A 17,233-nucleotide genomic window follows, 5' to 3' on the forward strand; every position below is an offset into this window, starting at 1 on the left:
AAATGATTGTGTATTTTTAGCCACAGCTTGTGTAAAGTGCTTTTATCAGATTCCTGTAATTCCCTACACAGCAGGGTTGCCAACCTCCCACTGCATTTTTTACTGGCAAAATATGGGAGATTTACTAACGGAGCACATTTTTTTACTGACAACCTGAAAAATGTCAGAACTCCTATTAAAAATGAAGACAATCGATATTTAACCACTTGCCGACCGGCTCACACCGATATACGTAAGCAAAGTGGCACGGGTGCGCAAAACAAAGTACCTGTACGTTTCTGCGTCATCTGCGGCGCGCCGCGAGAGCGTGCCCGCGGGTCCCGCAGACTCTTTGTCCACCGGTGGCCCGCAATCGTGGCATGGAGAGGCAGAACGGGGAGATGTCTATGTAATCAAGGAATTTTCCCGTTCTGCCTAGCAACATGACAGGGATCTACTGCCCCCAGTGATCGGGAGCAGTAATCTCTGTCATGTTCTAGTGAGCCCATCCGCCCTACAGTTAGAACATGCTAAGGGAACACAGTTAACCCCTTGATCACCTCCTAGTGTTTAACCCCTTCCCTGCCAGTGACATTTACACAGTAATCAGTGTATTTTTATAGCACTGATCCCTGTATAAATGCCAGTGGTCCCAAAAAGTGTCTGATCTGTCCGCCGCAATGTTGCAGTCACAATAAAAATCACAGATCGCCACCATTACTAATAAAAAAAATTATTAATAAAAATGCCATAAATCCATCCCCTATTTTGTAGACGCGATAACTTTTGCGCAAACCAATCAATATACGCTTATTGCAATTTTTTTTTTTTTTTTTACCAAAAATATGTAGAAGAATACATATTGGCCTAAACTGTGGAAGAAATTAGTTTTTTTATATATTTTTTGGGGATATTTATTATAGCAAAAAGTAAAAAATATTGCTTTTTTTTCAAAATTGTCGCTCTTTTTTTGTTTATAGTGCAAAAAATAAAAAATGCAGAGGTGATCAAATACCACCAAAAGAAAGCTCTATTTGTGGGAAAAAAGGACATCAATTTTGTTTGGGTACAACGTCGCACAACCGCACAATTGTCATTTAAAGCAATGCAGTGCCGTATCGCAAAAAAGGGCTTGGTCAGGAAGGGGGTAGATCCTTCCAGGGCTGAAGTGGTTAAGCAGTATAAACACGATATGGAAACACTAAAAAGTAATTTGCCTGGTTTACACTTACAAAAGTCAACACAGCATGACAAACTATCAGCCCCTGATATCCACGGACAGGTGTAAAAGTCACAGATTTTTACAAACTGTCAGTAAATTACCTGATGGTTGGCAACCCTGCTACATAGCAAAATTCTGACTGGAGGGAGAGCCAGCAGTGTCAGGTAACACGCTGTATTGCTTTGTGCAGTGTTGTTGGTCTAACACTTTGTGCAGAAGGAGAGAGCAAAGAGATGATCTTGTCAGTGTGCTGCTGATTTTTACATGTAGGTACTTCACTTGTGCATAAAGTGTGTAGCCCTACCACATATATTTAAATATATAGGTATAAATAGACTTTAGAAATTAAAGGTGATTTATTTACTGTATATCATGCCTGGACAAATTGGGTTCTTGAAGATTTACTCCCATGTACACAGGTGAAGACCCTGGGTGGAGAAAGCAGCCAGAGGGAGCAAGAGGTGGCTGATCTACAGGCACGAATCCAGCAGGAAGAGCAAAAAGAGCAGCAGAGCCGCAGAGAGTCCCTGGAGCTTAGACAACGTATTACAGAGAGCGAGGCAGAGAGAGAGGCTGCTCGTAGAGAGGTGTGTGACATTCGAAAAATATCATCACATACTACACAACCATGTGTAATGATATCTTCCTTATTAAAAATGTGTATGTGAATACTTACTATAAATATCCATTTAGCTTTTGATGTTTGTAGGAAATTCTTCTTGTCTATATATTTTATGATGATTTTAGAAAAAATATTTCAGGTCCTCTCCTGCTGCTGTTCTGGAGATTATACAATGTTTACATTTTTTAAAAGGAGAGCCAAATGATGGGTAGGAAGAATGAGGTCATCGTCCTGCTCTCACAGCTTTCAGTGCAGTTTATCTGGACCATTTATGGATGACTTGTCCAACTAGGACAAGGGGTAAAGACTTCTCAAGGCAGCTCTGCAAAAATATTGTAGCAAAAGCTGGCGCTCACAAAGGATCTTATATAAAATGATTTTATTGATATATGGGGTAACATATAAAGTAGCCCATACTTACGCGTTTCAGCCTACATTGTGTTAATCATGGCCTTAATTACAGTTCTGGAAAAGGGTTTCTAGTCTAAATGACAAGGGAGACTAAATAATACAAGGGAGAAATAGACTATAGGCTAAAAAAATTTAAACACAGTCCATTGCCTATCTCCACTCAGTGGCCCAAGGTTATTGTCTGGTATGCCCCTTACAGTAGAAAGCCCAGTTTTTATCCATTGCTGTCACAATATCAGGTATGATTTAGGCATCCACTGTTTTTGGCAATTTAGTAAACAGATGGCATTGACACAAGTATTTTTTATGCTCGTCATACGCTGTCCATTTCTCTAATAGAGATTAGGAACCTACCTCTTCTTTCTGCAGTCAGCTTTAGGCCTTATGTGCAAAATACATATGAGCAACCAGCACACATAATAACGATCTACTTACCTGTTGATAACGAAGGATGAAAAGTCTAATGCCCCGTACACATGGTCGGATTTTCCGACGGAAAATGTGTGATGGGACCTTGTTGTCGGAAATTCCGACCGTGTGTAGGCTCCATCACACATTTTCCATCGGATTTTCCGACACACAAAGTTTGAGAGCAGGAGATAAAATTTTCCGACAACAAAATCCGTTGTCGGAAATTCCGATCGTGTGTACACAAATCCGACGGACAAAGTGCCACGCATGCTCAGAATAAATAAAGAGATGAAAGCTATTGGCCACTGCCCCATTTATAGTCCCGAAGTACGTGTTTTACATCACCGCGTTTAGAACGATCAGATTTTCCGACAACTTTGTGTGACCGTGTGTATGCAAGACAAGTTTGAGCCAACATCCGTCGGACAAAATCCTAGGATTTTGTTGTCGGAATGTCCGAACAAAGTCCGACCGTGTGTACGGGGCATAATTGTAAGATAAACACCTTTATCATTGTATATAGTTGTCATGTGAATTTTGTTTGCAACACACATCTGGAAGTTCAGAATGGGTACTAAATTATAGACTCCACCTGGTTTGGCCATACCTTGGAGTGTATGGCCATATCTGGAAGGCCTGACCTTTATATGTTTATTCAGAAAATCAGTTAAAAAGCATTGTTCTTTTCTGGCTGTGTCTTGATTTCTGATACTATACAGTAAGCATTACCTAATGAGTCGGATGATGTGTGGCAAAGATTCTCCAAAAGTACATTTGTATAACAAGGTGAAGTCAGGATGATGAAAGCCTGCAGACTTACGTCAGCCAGATGATATTAAGAGAAAGTTTATCAGGGAGTCTACCAGGCAAGTGTCACTAATTTCTATATTCTCGGAATTCCTTAGATATTGGCTCTGCAGCAGCGGCTCTCAGCTGTAGAAGCTTCTTCCCGCCAGCGTGAAAAAGAACTTGAGCAGAGACTCAGCGAAAGCCGAGCAGGAGAGCAAAGGCTGCAGGAAGGATGCAAGACACTGCAGGAGCAGCTACAGCGGCTTACAAGTGAGGCTGCGGATCTCAAGCTTAAGTTTGGAGCAGGTGAAACTCGAGTGCGAGCACTAGAAACTGAAATGAACAGGATCCAGACAGCACGCAGGGATGCAGAAAACCAATTAAACAGCCTTTATTCAGCATTCAGGAACACTCTGGGCATCAGGGGTCGCAGTCCCTCACCTCTTAGAGCTGGCTCCCCCAGTAAAGGTGAGATATTCCCATGGGCTTTTCAGCTGATTTTAAATGACTATGTCATCTTTGTAAGTGAAACAGCAAATAAAAATGTTATCCTAACAAAGTGTAAAACCCAGTAAAAGCAAAACCTGTGGTGACTGTAATGCTGCGTACACACGATCGCACATTCCGACAATGAAATCCTAGGATTTTTTCCGACGGATGTTGGCTCAAGCTTGTCTTGCATACACACGGTCACACAAATGTTGTCGGAAATTCCAATCGTCAAGAACACAGTGACATACAACGCGTACGGCAAGCCAAGAAAAATGAAATTCAATAGCCAGTGCGGCTTGATTCCAAGCATGCGTAGAATTTTGTGCGTCAGAATTGTGTACACGATCGGAATTTCCAACAACGGATTTTGTTGCCAGAAAATTTGAGAACCAGCTCTCAAATTTTTGTTGTCGGAAATTCCGACAAAAAATGTCCGATGGAGCCTACACACGGTCGGAATTTCCGACAACAAGCTCCCAACGAACATTTGTTTTTCGGAAACTCCGATCGTGTGTACACAGCATATTGTTTACGTTTTTCAGCCTTTTTTTTTGTCAAAGTCAGCCCCCCCCCCAAAAAAAATAAATAAATAAAGTGCCAAATGTAAAGAAGGGGGAGGAGGAGAAGGAGGAAAGGAGGAAGAGTGGAACTTCCTTTTGGGTGAAGTTCCACTTTAAGCTGGCCATAGTCAGCTCATTTTCTTTTTTGTTCAGCCAGCTGAACAAAAAATGAACAGATTTCACCATCCACACAAAGGAAGTGGATGGAAGAATTCCCCGAATGGACATTGTATTCTGACAGTGGAGCCTGCTGCAGCCACTTGTAGATGAAGGTTTTCCAGCATGTCTCTTTCACAGAAGTCGATCAAACGATCAGCTTTTGGTTGAGCAGGGACGATCACACACTGATAGAAATTTGTATGGTCCCTGCTAAACTGACTGAAATTCAATCAGTATATGTTCAGCCTTACTTATTGCTCTTACTTCTTATCACAATGTAATGCTATAACATTTACATATACAGGATTTGCTGGGTCAACTAGTACATTTTTGGAAGGACGGAGAACACCAAGCTCCCGCAGTGGCTCCCCAGATCGCAGCCACTCTCCATACCCCGAGCTTGAACCTGAAACTGTGAAAGCAGCACTAAAGGACCTTGTGCAGGAACTGCGGGACACTCAGAGGGAGAGGGTAAGCAACTAGATAGTATGATACTGTGACCTTACAGGATGTGACTGTATTTAAAAGGATCAATTGGGGTCAATAATGGAAAGAGAAAGAATGATACTAAAGTTTTGTTATAATAGCAACCAGAATTGAATTCAGGCTCCAAATTCGTTTTTTAAAGATGCCAAGGAGTTAAAGCGGAACTAAACCCTCCTGTCCCTTTCAACCAGGGAATCTGCCATCTCTTAGAAACCATTCACATTTGGCGTTTTAGGATCTCGGGCAGAATCAATGTGATTCTGCCTGCGATCTCAAATTCCACTACAATTGCAAAATGCATGTTCAGGTGCCATTAATTATCAACAGCAGCTAAAAATGCATTGTGGTTTTGCCATGACTGTTATGCAGCAATCGCAGCAAACCGCAACGTGCAAAGCTTGTCACCCAAAATAGAGCAGGGGCTTCTTTTGGCTGAAAAGCTTTGTGCATCGCAGTTTGCTGCGATTTCTGTATGATTTATTGTGCCATGAATCGTGGCAAAAACGCACCACGTTTAGGTGCCATTGGACATAAATGGCACCTGAACATGTGTTTTGTGATTCTAGTGCAATTTGAGATCACGGGCAGAATCGCAGTGATTCAGCCCAAAAGTGCCAAATGTGAATGGAGCCTTAACGTGGCCATGGATGGCAGGAACCATGTGTGGGCAGTTTGAATGTACCCAAGTTGATTGATCGATCAACTTGGGTACAACCAGCCTGCTGGATTTTACATGTGATTTTTGCTAGCGGCTGTTATAATAGCTAGCTAGCAATAATCACTGTGTTCTCCCAGCAGGGACAGCTGAGTACACAATGGCTCCATAAGAGGAATTTGAGCAATTTTCTCTCCTGCAACTGCAGGTCTGTGGTCAGCTTTAGGCTCTGTTTGATCTGCCATTATTCTGCACATGTGATCAGTTATGACACCAGCCATTTGATTGCTTGATAGTTTGGTTGAGAGCACAACCACAACCAATGTGACAGCATTCCTAGGATGATGGTAATTTAACTGGTTTTTGAAAACGTAATTCCACTTTAAACAGGTATAATACATGTGGTATATTTAAACAAATAATCACAGTAAAGGAGAAATGGCGCTGCTAAAAAGACAAATATATCACCTAACCTAAAAGATATTTAGGTGTATGCCAATCTGAGATCTGTATAGTACAATAAAAATTTTATATAAAGGCGTGTCCTTAAATGATGTAATGTACCATGTCCAAAGTGTATAGAGTAAAAAATGTAAAAAACTCTGTTCACATCTAGGAAATGTGAGTGTGTGATGTCTGTATAAGCCAATAAAAATATATATAAGGTGAGTTCCTAAGTAGTGTAATACACCATGTGCAAAATACAAAAAATAAAAACTCTATTCATATCTGAGAAATGCGAGTGTGCACCATATAATGAATGACTTGATAGCAAGTGCTAGTTGCTATATGAGATATATAAATATATATCTGTATATAACAAAGTGAACCGCTAGTATGTATGTGAAACAAGTAGATAATAGTAGTGAACATACAATACATAAGTAAGAAAAACTGTATACAGACACAACGACGGAAAACATAGAAAACATCAATGTGTGTGTATGTATGTGTATATATATATATATATATATATATATATATATATATATATATATCTCAACGAAAAGTGATGAATCCTCAATCCATAAGTTAAAAAAAATATAAGAAAAAATAAATAGTATCTTAATAGTAAATATCCATATTCCCAATAAAGTGACTTGTGCTGGTTTTCAAGTGATCCAACTTTATCAGGACTTCTGTACAGCAAATTAGGTGACTTCTTGTGCTCCCCCTTAGGTATATGCACTCACCAGAAGCCCTCACTCCTGCAGGGGTAAAAAGCATGTAGTAAATAAGATCCCCAATCCAGATGTCCCTGGGACCAGTACGCTCTCCTGCTCCGGATTAAGGTGCATGCAGTGCGGTATCCACATAGAAATCAAAAACGGGCATCCATAGTGTAAATCCGATAAAAAATTGTTTATTTAACAGAAATAAAAAATATATACCGTAATATAAAAAAGGGACTTTCCATAAGCATAAGAGATAAAAAGGCTCCAATTGCCCCAATTTAAAACAAAGCTCGCGGACAAGTTCCTAGGTCTGGGCAGTGTGCGTTTCACAGACCATAACCAGAGAACCAGAGAAATGACGTTGACGTGTACCAAGTCCCGCCTAGCGGCGGGACTTGGTACATACATACTAGTGGTTTACTTTGTTTTATACAAATATATATTTATATATTTCATATAGCAACTAGCACTTGCTCTCAAGCCATTCATTATATGGTGCACACTCGCATTTCTCAGATATGAATAGAGTTTTTATTTTCTGTATTTTGCACATGGTGTATTACACTACTTAGGAACTCACCTTATATATATTTTTATTGGCCTATACAGACCTCACACACTCACATTTCCTAGATGTGAACAGAGTTTTTTTACATTTTTTACTCTATGCACTTTGGACATGGTAAATTACATCATTTAAGGACTCACCTTTATATACAATTTTTATTGTCCTATAAAGATCCCAGGTTGGCTTACACCTATTTAAATATCTTTTAGGTTAGGTGATATATATATGTCTTTTTAGCAGCGCCATTTCTTTGGGTTGATACTTTGGAGACAGTTTGAGTCATTGGTAGACTTGTTGCTAATGTCAAAGAGATATTTGTTTTACTTCCATCATTGGATATTAAAATGCATTCTGTAAATGCTTCTACATTCTGTGACAGGATGACACCGGGATGTCTCTACATAGACAGCTGGATGATCGCACAGATCAGTGTGAGAGATTGCAGAGCCAGCTGCAGAAACTGCAGAGACAGGTCACAGAGCTCCAAGAAGGTATGTATTTATTTTACTGAGCAATGACCGCATTGCTGAACAAGCTATTATGTCTGCCTGGTGCAGCCATACATTTGTGCTAGAATTTCACACTTTTTATTTGTGATTTGCCTGAATTTATGTAAAAAACATTACTCCAATATATGCTGGTAGTGCAGCTACTCCAAACATCACAATTGCTATTTATTTGGTGTAGGTGTTATTTAAGGGATGGAACAGTACAGTATCAAGGTGTAAACACGCTAGTTTCGGAATGATATCCCCTTGCTTTTATTGGCTTCCTCCATATATTAAAGCGATTAAAGGGAAAATAAAACAAAACAAAAAAAAAACAAACATGTCTATACCTACCTACTCTGTGCAATAAGATTGCACAGAGCGGCCACAAACCTCCTCTTCTCTGGTACCCCACCAGCACTCCTGGCCCCTCCTCTCTGTCCAGTGCCCCCATGGAAAGCTACTTCCCATGGGGGCACTCGTGCATGCTCAGTCCTGAGCTCCACTGCAGCCTCCATAAACACAGACATCAGGACTTGGCTCTGCCCCCCGCTCCCTCATCACTGGCTTTGATTGACAGCACTGGGAGCCAATGGCTCTCGGTGCCCCAGCAAAGCCAGCGAGACCCAGAAATGAGGGGAGAGAAGAACTGCAGACAGGCACAGAGTTGGATCAAATGAGGGCTCAGGTAAGTAAAATCTGGGGGGGGGGGGTTAATGCTGATTCCTAAAGATTTTTATCCTTAATGCAAGGAATGCATTAAGGTAAAAAATGTTTAGGCTTTAAGAACACTTTGTTTCCTTTCGATACTTCATTTCCCCCTAAGAACAACACAATGTTAACCCCTTTCCTATACCTCCTGGCGGACCTTTAAGTGGGCTTTAATGACTTGAAGCCGAGTGGCTTCACAATCACATGGTCCCTACGATTGGCTCTCACAGCAGTCATGTGATCAGGAACCCATTCTCCTGATTCCTAATCACAAAACGTGACCGAGAGCTGTCGAAGATAGCTCAGTCAGTGTGCTGGGAGCATGTGGTTGTTTGTTAAGGCCCACTCTTTCTGTCCCTGCATATATGTGTAACTTGCTTCCTTCTTCATAGTGCATTGGGAGTGACATCAGATAGCAAGCTTCCTTAGGGAAGCGACTGATTCAAATGGTTTTGTATTCCGTAATATGCTGGTGTTGTATGAATTGTGAAATGATGGTGTAATAACAAGTACTTGATATAATAGAACTGTGTGACCTCATACACAGGCAAGTTAGACATTTATGAGACAGATAAAGGATTATTTCTCTTTACCTATGTAGAAAGGATTAATCCATTTACTACACATGAGGCAAAATGAAAACTAGATTATTACTTTTGGAGTGGATGTGTAGAGCTCTCTTCATATGCATCAACTGGCTGATGGGTTTCTCCTTCCTCCAACCACCCAAATGGCAGCAAGACTTCAGATCTTCTCTATCAATAATGCTATGCATGCAGTTATTAGATTAGGATCATTTTCTAATAGGATGCAAGTCATCCGGTTATTTATATATGCTACAGTATTTATACACTTAGCTACAAAGGAATCATGAGCTCCCACAGCAGGTTATTATAATCACCACCTGACAAAAAAGTCCACCAACAGAGCCTTGTTGAGGTGAAATGCAGACATTACAAAGAATCATCTTACGCCTAATTTCTTCTTTTGAAAAAACATAAAAATATTATATAGTCAAAGGTATGCAGAGTTTAACCAGTCTGTTAACCTTTAAAAGTATTTGATGACATATTTTCTATCCTTCAGTTTATGTTATGTACACCTCTCAGCAATGAAAACTTTGCAGCCCCGGGCTGTTTTAAAAGGGTGTGACCCTGCAACCTTAACAAGGAGATGTGAAGGGAAGGACTTGATCCTATTCTCCGCTGGAGGATCTTCACAGGCTCTAACATAAAGGCTAGGATTATGACATAAATGTGGAACGGCACTTTTTGTTCTTTAAAATCCAACCTCTCAAATGAACTATGTAAAGTGAAAGACATGATGAAAGGTTTTTACATGTCATGCTCACATAAGGGTAACAACAACTTGGTGTCTGCATGCAATACCCCACCTGTTTTTCTGTAAATTACGGGAACAAAAAAAGATTGTGATTGCTTCGTTATGTCATGGACCCTTTCTGTTTTGTTATGTGTTCAAATAGACTAAAAAGGTAATTTGGGAAAGTATAACTGGAAGGTGGAGACAGATCTCCTATCACAATTTGGATTAGCAGCAAGGATGGGAAGTGTTATCATAATGGGGGATTTTAACTATCCAGACATAGACTGGGCGGAGGGAACAGCACATTCATTTAAGGCTCGCCAGTTCCTTAATGTCTTGCAGGACAATTTTATGGGTCAGATGGTAGACGCACCAACTAGAAATAAAACATTACTGGATCTACTGATTACCAACAATACAGACCTGATCACGGATGTGGAAATACGGGGCAATTTAGGTAACAGCGATCACAGGTCAATTAGTTTCAGTATAAATCACACAAATAGGAAACATAAAGGGAATACAAAGACACTGAATTTCAAAAGAGCCAACTTCCCTAAACTACAAACCTTGCTAAAAGGCATAAATTGGGATAAAATATTAGAAGCAAAGAATACAGAGGAGAGATGGGTTTGCTTTAAGAGTATATTAAATAAGGGCATTAGCCAATGTATCCCATTGGGTAATAAATTTAAAAGGGCAAACAAAAGTCCTGGATGGCTTAACTCCAATGTAAAAATGCATATAAAAGCAAAGGAGAAGGCCTTCAAAAAATACAAGGTTGAGGGATCATCCTCAGCATTCAGACTTTATTAAGAATGCAACAAGAAATGTAAGGGTGCAATTAGGACGGCTAAGATAGAACATGAAAGACACATAGCGGAGGAGAGCAAAAAAAATCCCAAGAAATTCTTTAAGTATGTAAACAGTAAAAAAGGGAGGACTGACCATAGTGGCCCCATAAAGAATGAGGAAGGACATCTGGTTACAAAGGATGGGGAGATGGCGAAGGTATTGAATTTATTCTTCTTCTCAGTCTTCACGAGTGAATCGGGGGGCTTCAGTAACCAAAACTGCAGAAACTTAACTTGAGAAACTTAACATTAATAAATCACCGGGACCTGACGGCTTGCTTTTCGAGGGTACTTAGGGAACTCAGTCAAGTGATTGCCAGAACGTTGTTCCTAATTTTTACAGACAGTCTACTGACTAGAATGGTACTAGCTGATTGGAAAAAAGCCAATGTAGCACCATATTTAAAAAGGGCCCAAAATACATCCCTGGGAATTACAGACCAGTTAGCCTAACATCAATAGTATGTAAACTCTTGGAGGGGATGATAAGGGACTATATACAAGATTTTAGTAATGAGAACGGTATCATTAGCAGTAATCAGCATGGATTCATGAAGAATCTTTCTTGCCAAACCAATCTACTAACCTTCTATGAGGAGGTGAGTTGCCATCTAGATAAAGGAAGTCCCGTAGACGTGGTGTATCTGGATTTTGCAAAAGCATTTGACACAGTTCCCCATAAACGTTTACTGTACAAAATGAGGTCCGTTGGCATGGACCATAGGGAGAGTACATGGATTGAAAACTGGTTACAAGGGCGAGTTTAGAGGGTGGTGATAAATGGGGAGTACTCGGAATGGTCAGGGGTGGGTAGTGGGGTTCCCCAGGGTTCTGTGCTGGGACCAATCCTATTTAATTTGTTCATAAACGACCTGGAGGATGGGATAAACAGTTCAATCTCTGTATTTGCAGACGATACTAAGCTAAGCAGGGCAATAACTTCTCCGCAGGATGTGGAAACCTTGCAAAAAGATCTGAACAAATTAATGGGGTGGGCAACTACATAGCAGATGAGGTTCAATGTAGAAAAATGTAAAATAATGCATTTGGGTGGCAAAAATATGAATGCAATCTATACACTGGGGGGAGAACCTCTGGGGGAATCTAGGATGGAAAAGGACCTGGGGGTCCTAGTAGATGATAGGCTCAGCAATGGCATGCAATGCCAATCTGCTGCTAACAAAGCAAACAGAATATTGGCATGCATTTAAAAGGGGATCAACTCCAGAGATAAAACGATAATTCTCCCACTCTACAAGGCTCTGGTCCGGCCGCACCTAGACTATGCTGTCCAGTTCTGGGCACCAGTCCTCAGGAAGGATGTACTGAAAATGGAGCGAGTACAAAAAAGGGCAACAAAACTAATAAAGGGTCTGGAGGATCTTAGTTATGAGGAAAGGTTGCGAGCACTGAACTTATTCTCTCTGGAGAAGAGACGATTGAGAGGGGATATGATTTCAATATACAAATACCATACTGGTGACCCTACAATAGAAATAAAACTTTCTCTAGTCATCTTCCAGGACGGCATAACCTGAGAGATGACTGGTCCACCTGACAGGAAACACAATCAACATACAAGGTTAAAAGGCCCCTCCCTTCCCCCTGCACCTCAGTTCTTGATTGTGTTTCCCGGCAGCGAAACGTTTGTTGTTTTTTCTCAGACCTGAAGCTAGGAGCGGATGGTCCCCCCCCTGAGGGCTGGACGCCAAAGCCGGGGAGGGTGGCGGGTCCAGCCATGGCCCTGTCCTTCTCAGGGGGTCCCCCCAATGGCCGGGGGAGAGAGTCTTCCCCGGCAAGGAGTCTCCCGGGTACAGAGGGGTAGCCCGGAACTCCTGTGAGCACATACCTCATGCTTTTTCCTTCCACCCAGTCAGGTACGGAGGTGATGAAGGAACTGGAGCTCAGGCTGGTGTCTAGGCCACAGAGGGGGTAGAGGACGCCAGCCAGGTCGGTACCTTGGTGCCTTGTAGGGCTGGTGGAGGTCCTGGATTTCATAGGGAATGCTGAAGCTCCTGTGTTTGGAGCAGGCTTCCCAGGGTGGAGTAAGATGGCGGCATTTCCGGTTCCGGGCGCTGTAACTTCCGACTTCCGGTCTATGCCAAAATGGCGGATTCAGACACTAGAGGCCAAAATCCTCCCTCAGACAGTGGCTCTCCAACAAAATGGCGCCGATCATCGGTGTATAGGAGAAGACACTCAGCGCTCCAGGGAAAAGCAGGAGGCCTCACGATACTCCTCTCTTGAGGTCGGAAAACCTCACAAAGCAGCAGATATGGATGGAGAGGAGGTAACAGCTGCAACCTTAGCCCAGGAAGAGGCCAGTGGTGGTGAGTCCTCTTCCGTTTTTTTGTGGTGAAGTAAGAGGGGTCTTACCTACACCATAGGGGGGGAGTGAGAGAGAGAGAGACACAGACAGAAAGTCTTAGGAAACTGGTTAAAGTTTGGACTTTGTCTTTTTTGTCTCCCTAGATCCTGGCAGCTCTGCTCAAGGGGCTCACAAGATGAAGGGCAAAAATCCCCCCCCTCCCAGGTCAAAAAGATGTGGGAATTGTAATGATAAGCTCCCACAGGACCATGGGAAACCTTTTTGCTATAGGTGCATACAAAAACTGTCTAGTAAGGAAACCTCACAGGTTATGAGGGACTTCCTTGCGGTACAGTCGGAGATGCTTTCTACCCTCCAGTCTATTAAGACTGCTATAGCACCTAAAGCGGAGGATAGAGAAATCCTGTCCTCTAGAGAAGGCACTTCCTCTCAGGGAGGTTTTTCAGACAGGGGTCAGAAAACCTTGCAAGGACCCCCTTCCTCTGTCACTTCAGGAGTTGAGGAGTTTGAGGACCCAGAGGAGTCAGAGGAGGACTCATTAGAGGAAGGTGTAGACACAGACGCTGACAGCCAGGATAGTGACAGTCCTAGAGCTAGTAGCCACCTCTTTCCCGTGGAAGACATGGGGCAGTTACTTAGGGCGATCTATGCCTCTGAGGATATCCCAGAACCTCTGGTTCAGGCGTCGGCCCGGGACAAGATGTACAGGGGTTTGGGAAAGCCTCAGTCCAGGGTGTTCCCAGTTCATCAGGCTCTAAAGGAGGTGATTTTGAGAGAGTGGAAAGACCCGGAAAGAAAGGTTCTTAGACTCAAAACTTGGAAGAGAAGGTTTCCTTTTGGGGAGGAAGAAGAGCAGAAATTCTTTAAAACCCCTAAGTTGGACGCAGTCCTGTCGCAGGTTTCTAAAAAATCTGACTTGTCTTTTGAGGATTCGGGGAACCTAAAAGACCAAATGGACAGAAGGGCGGAGGCGCTTTTGCGCAGAGCATGGGATTCCAATGCGGCTGCCATGGCTCCTGCTTTGGCATCAGCATGCGTGGCAAGAAACGTGGACGCATGGTTAGGCAGACTTTCTAACCATGTTTCTAAAGGCAGTGATTCCAAAGAAATCACAGACTCCTTAGAAATAATAGGTAAGGCTGTGGCATATTTGGCAGATGCGGCTGTGGAGTCTGTCAGGAACACAGCCAAATCTGCGGCCCTCCTTAACTCCGCAAGAAGGGCAGTCTGGGTCAAATCATGGGAAGGGGACCATATGTCTAGATCAAGGCTATGTGGTTTGCCCTTTGAAGGTTCACAACTCTTTGGACCTGGCCTGGATCAGGTGCTGTCAAGGTCAGCAGAAAAGGGAAAAAAGTTCCCGGTCAAAGCTAAAGGAGCAGGGGGCAGGAAGTTTTTTCGTCCCTCCGTTAACCAGGGTCAATTCAAAGGAAAAAAGGATGCGAATAGGAGGTGGGGAAAGGGAAAAAGCGCACAAAAAGGTAGTCTGCTCTTTTCTGGACCTAAAGACGCCACCAAGCAGTCTAAGTGACGCCAGCATCAGGGTAGGGGGGAGATTGTCCCACTTTGTCCCTCAGTGGAAGAGAATCTCCGAAAGCCCCTATATCTTGCAGATTGTAACAGAGGGATATCGTTTGGAGTTTCTGTCCCCTCCCCCTCAAAACTTTTTTCTGACCCGTCTCCCCAAGGAAACTTCAAAAGCTGCAGGGCTGTTGGACAGCTTGCAGGGATTGGTGTTCCAGGAGGTGATCATCCCCGTTCCACCGGAAGAGCTTTACCAAGGGTTTTATTCCCATGTATTTGTCGTTCAAAAACCGTCAGGGAAATTTCGCCTGATATTAAATCTCAGGAAGTTGAACAGGTTTTTGCGACAAAAGAGCTTCCGGATGGAGAGTATATACACGGTGCGCAGGCACCTATTAAGATGTGCGTTCTTAGCCACGATAGATCTAAGGGATGCTTACCTTCATATCCCGATCACCAGGGAACACCAGTCCCTGCTGAGATTCGCAGTCCTTACGAGCGAAGGGATTCAGCATTGGCAATTCCGAGCTCTTCCCTTTGGATTAGCTGCAAGCCCAAGGATCTTCACAAAGGTCCTGGCAGAGGTTGTAGCTTACCTACACCTACAGGGGGTGTCCCTTATACCCTACCTAGACGACCTTTTGGTATACGGGCAATCCCTAGAGCAGGTGGAGATAGACGTAGGCAGAGTGATTTTCACTCTGGAGTCCTTGGGCTGGATAGTAAACAGAGAGAAATCTTTTCTGGCACCGTCCCAAATAAAAGTGTTCCTGGGATATCTGGTGGATACAGACTTTCAGAAACTGTTTCTTCCAGAGGAAAAACGATTAAAGGTGGTTACAGCAGTATCCTCTTTAAAAGAAACCAGGGAGTGCTCTCGCAGGCATATCATGAGGGTCCTAGGTCTAATGACCTCGTGTATTCCAGCGGTTCCTTGGGCTCAGCTCCACTCCAGGGAGCTGCAGTTCTTCCTTTTGTCCTCCTGGGACAAAAGGAGAGAGTCATTGGATGCAAGGGTGTCTATTCCAACAAGAGTAAGGACCTCCCTAGATTGGTGGCTGGATCAGGACAAGCTCAGGGTGGGCTTACCCTGGGACCAGTGGAATCCCACAAGAATCACTACCGATGCAAGCGCTTGGGGTTGGGGCGCTCACCTGGGGGACATCCAGGCACAGGGGGCCTGGACGCCTTCTCAGGCAGGGGCATCCTCCAACCACAGAGAACTCTTGGCGGTGGGCCAGGCGTTAGTATCCTTTGGAGACAGGATTCAGGGCTTGGAGATCCAAGTCCTGTCAGACAATGTGACAACGGTCTCTTACCTGAATCGTCAGGGGGGCACCAGATCCAGGAAACTACTGAGTCTAGTCCTGAACATCCTAAACTGGGCCGAAGAGAATCTTCAGTCCATATCGGCGGTTCACATAAGAGGAACCGCCAATGTGGTAGCAGACTTCTTAAGCCGGCAACCCATCCTTCAAGGGGAATGGGAGTTAAATCAGGAGGTCTTTCTCCAGATAAGTCAGATGTTCGGGACTCCGGATATAGATCTTTTTGCCCACAGAGGGAACAAAAAAGTGGATCGTTTTTTCTCTCTCAACAGAGAAGGGGGATCCCAGGGAGTGGACGCTCTGTCTCAGGACTGGGACTTCCATCTAGCATACGCTTTTCCCCCACTAGTCTTAATACCACGGGTCTTACAAAAATTGGCCCGCTCAGATTGCGGACTGATCCTTATAGCCCCATGGTGGCCAAAAAGGACCTGGTTTGCCACTCTGAAAAAGTGGTCAATTTCTCCTCCGCTCCGTCTTCCAATCAGACGAGATCTTCTCCTACAGGGGCCAGTCCTCCACCCCGACCCGGGATTCCTCAAACTGACGGCATGGTTCTTGAGGAGGAGATCCTTAGGGGTAAGGGGTGCTCTGATAGGGTAATTGAGACCCTCTTGGGCAGCAGGAAGCTGGTCACCAGGAGGATCTACTCCAAGGTGTGGAATTGCTTCTCACAGTGGTGCCGTGATAAGGAGGTGTCTTACCCTTCAGTACCAGTGGTACTGGAATTTTTGCAAGCAGGGGTGGATCAGGGGATTTCCCCGAACACCTTGAGAATACAGATAGCAGCGTTATCTGTATTTTTGGATCAGAGGCTCGCACTAGAACCTCTGATTAAGAGATTTCTTCTGGCAAGGGAGAGGGTAACCCCTGTCAGAATGAATGTATTTCCTCCATGGAATTTATCTCTGGTTTTGGAGGCGCTGACGAAAGCGCCCTTCGAACCAGCGCAAGAGATTTCAGTTAAGTTTTTGACTCTTAAGTTAGCGTTTCTGTTGGCCATAACCACGGCCAGAAGGGTGAGCGACCTACAGGCCCTGTCAGTTAAGGAGCCTTTTCTGTTGATTCTGGAGGATAGAGTGGTTCTTAGACAGGACCCACTATATCTTCCCAAGGTCGCATCTAAGTTTAATAGATCTCAGGAGAT

General features: G+C 43.4%; 1 protein-coding gene across 1 annotated transcript in view; it reads left to right on the forward strand.

Moving 5' to 3' along the window:
- The window catches only part of LOC141139518 (uncharacterized), a 199,944-nt gene that overhangs the window by 141,549 nt on the left and 41,162 nt on the right, over positions 1–17,233 (forward strand). Inside the window, exons 26-29 of the mRNA XM_073625735.1 lie at positions 1,621–1,788; positions 3,551–3,902; positions 4,950–5,116; positions 7,909–8,020. Of these exons, the coding sequence (XP_073481836.1) occupies positions 1,621–1,788; positions 3,551–3,902; positions 4,950–5,116; positions 7,909–8,020 (799 nt within the window). The remainder of the gene's footprint in view (positions 1–1,620; positions 1,789–3,550; positions 3,903–4,949; positions 5,117–7,908; positions 8,021–17,233) is intronic.

This window comes from Aquarana catesbeiana, linkage group LG04 (genome assembly GCF_042186555.1).
Source record: "Aquarana catesbeiana isolate 2022-GZ linkage group LG04, ASM4218655v1, whole genome shotgun sequence".
NCBI classification, from domain to species: Eukaryota; Metazoa; Chordata; class Amphibia; order Anura; family Ranidae; genus Aquarana; species Aquarana catesbeiana.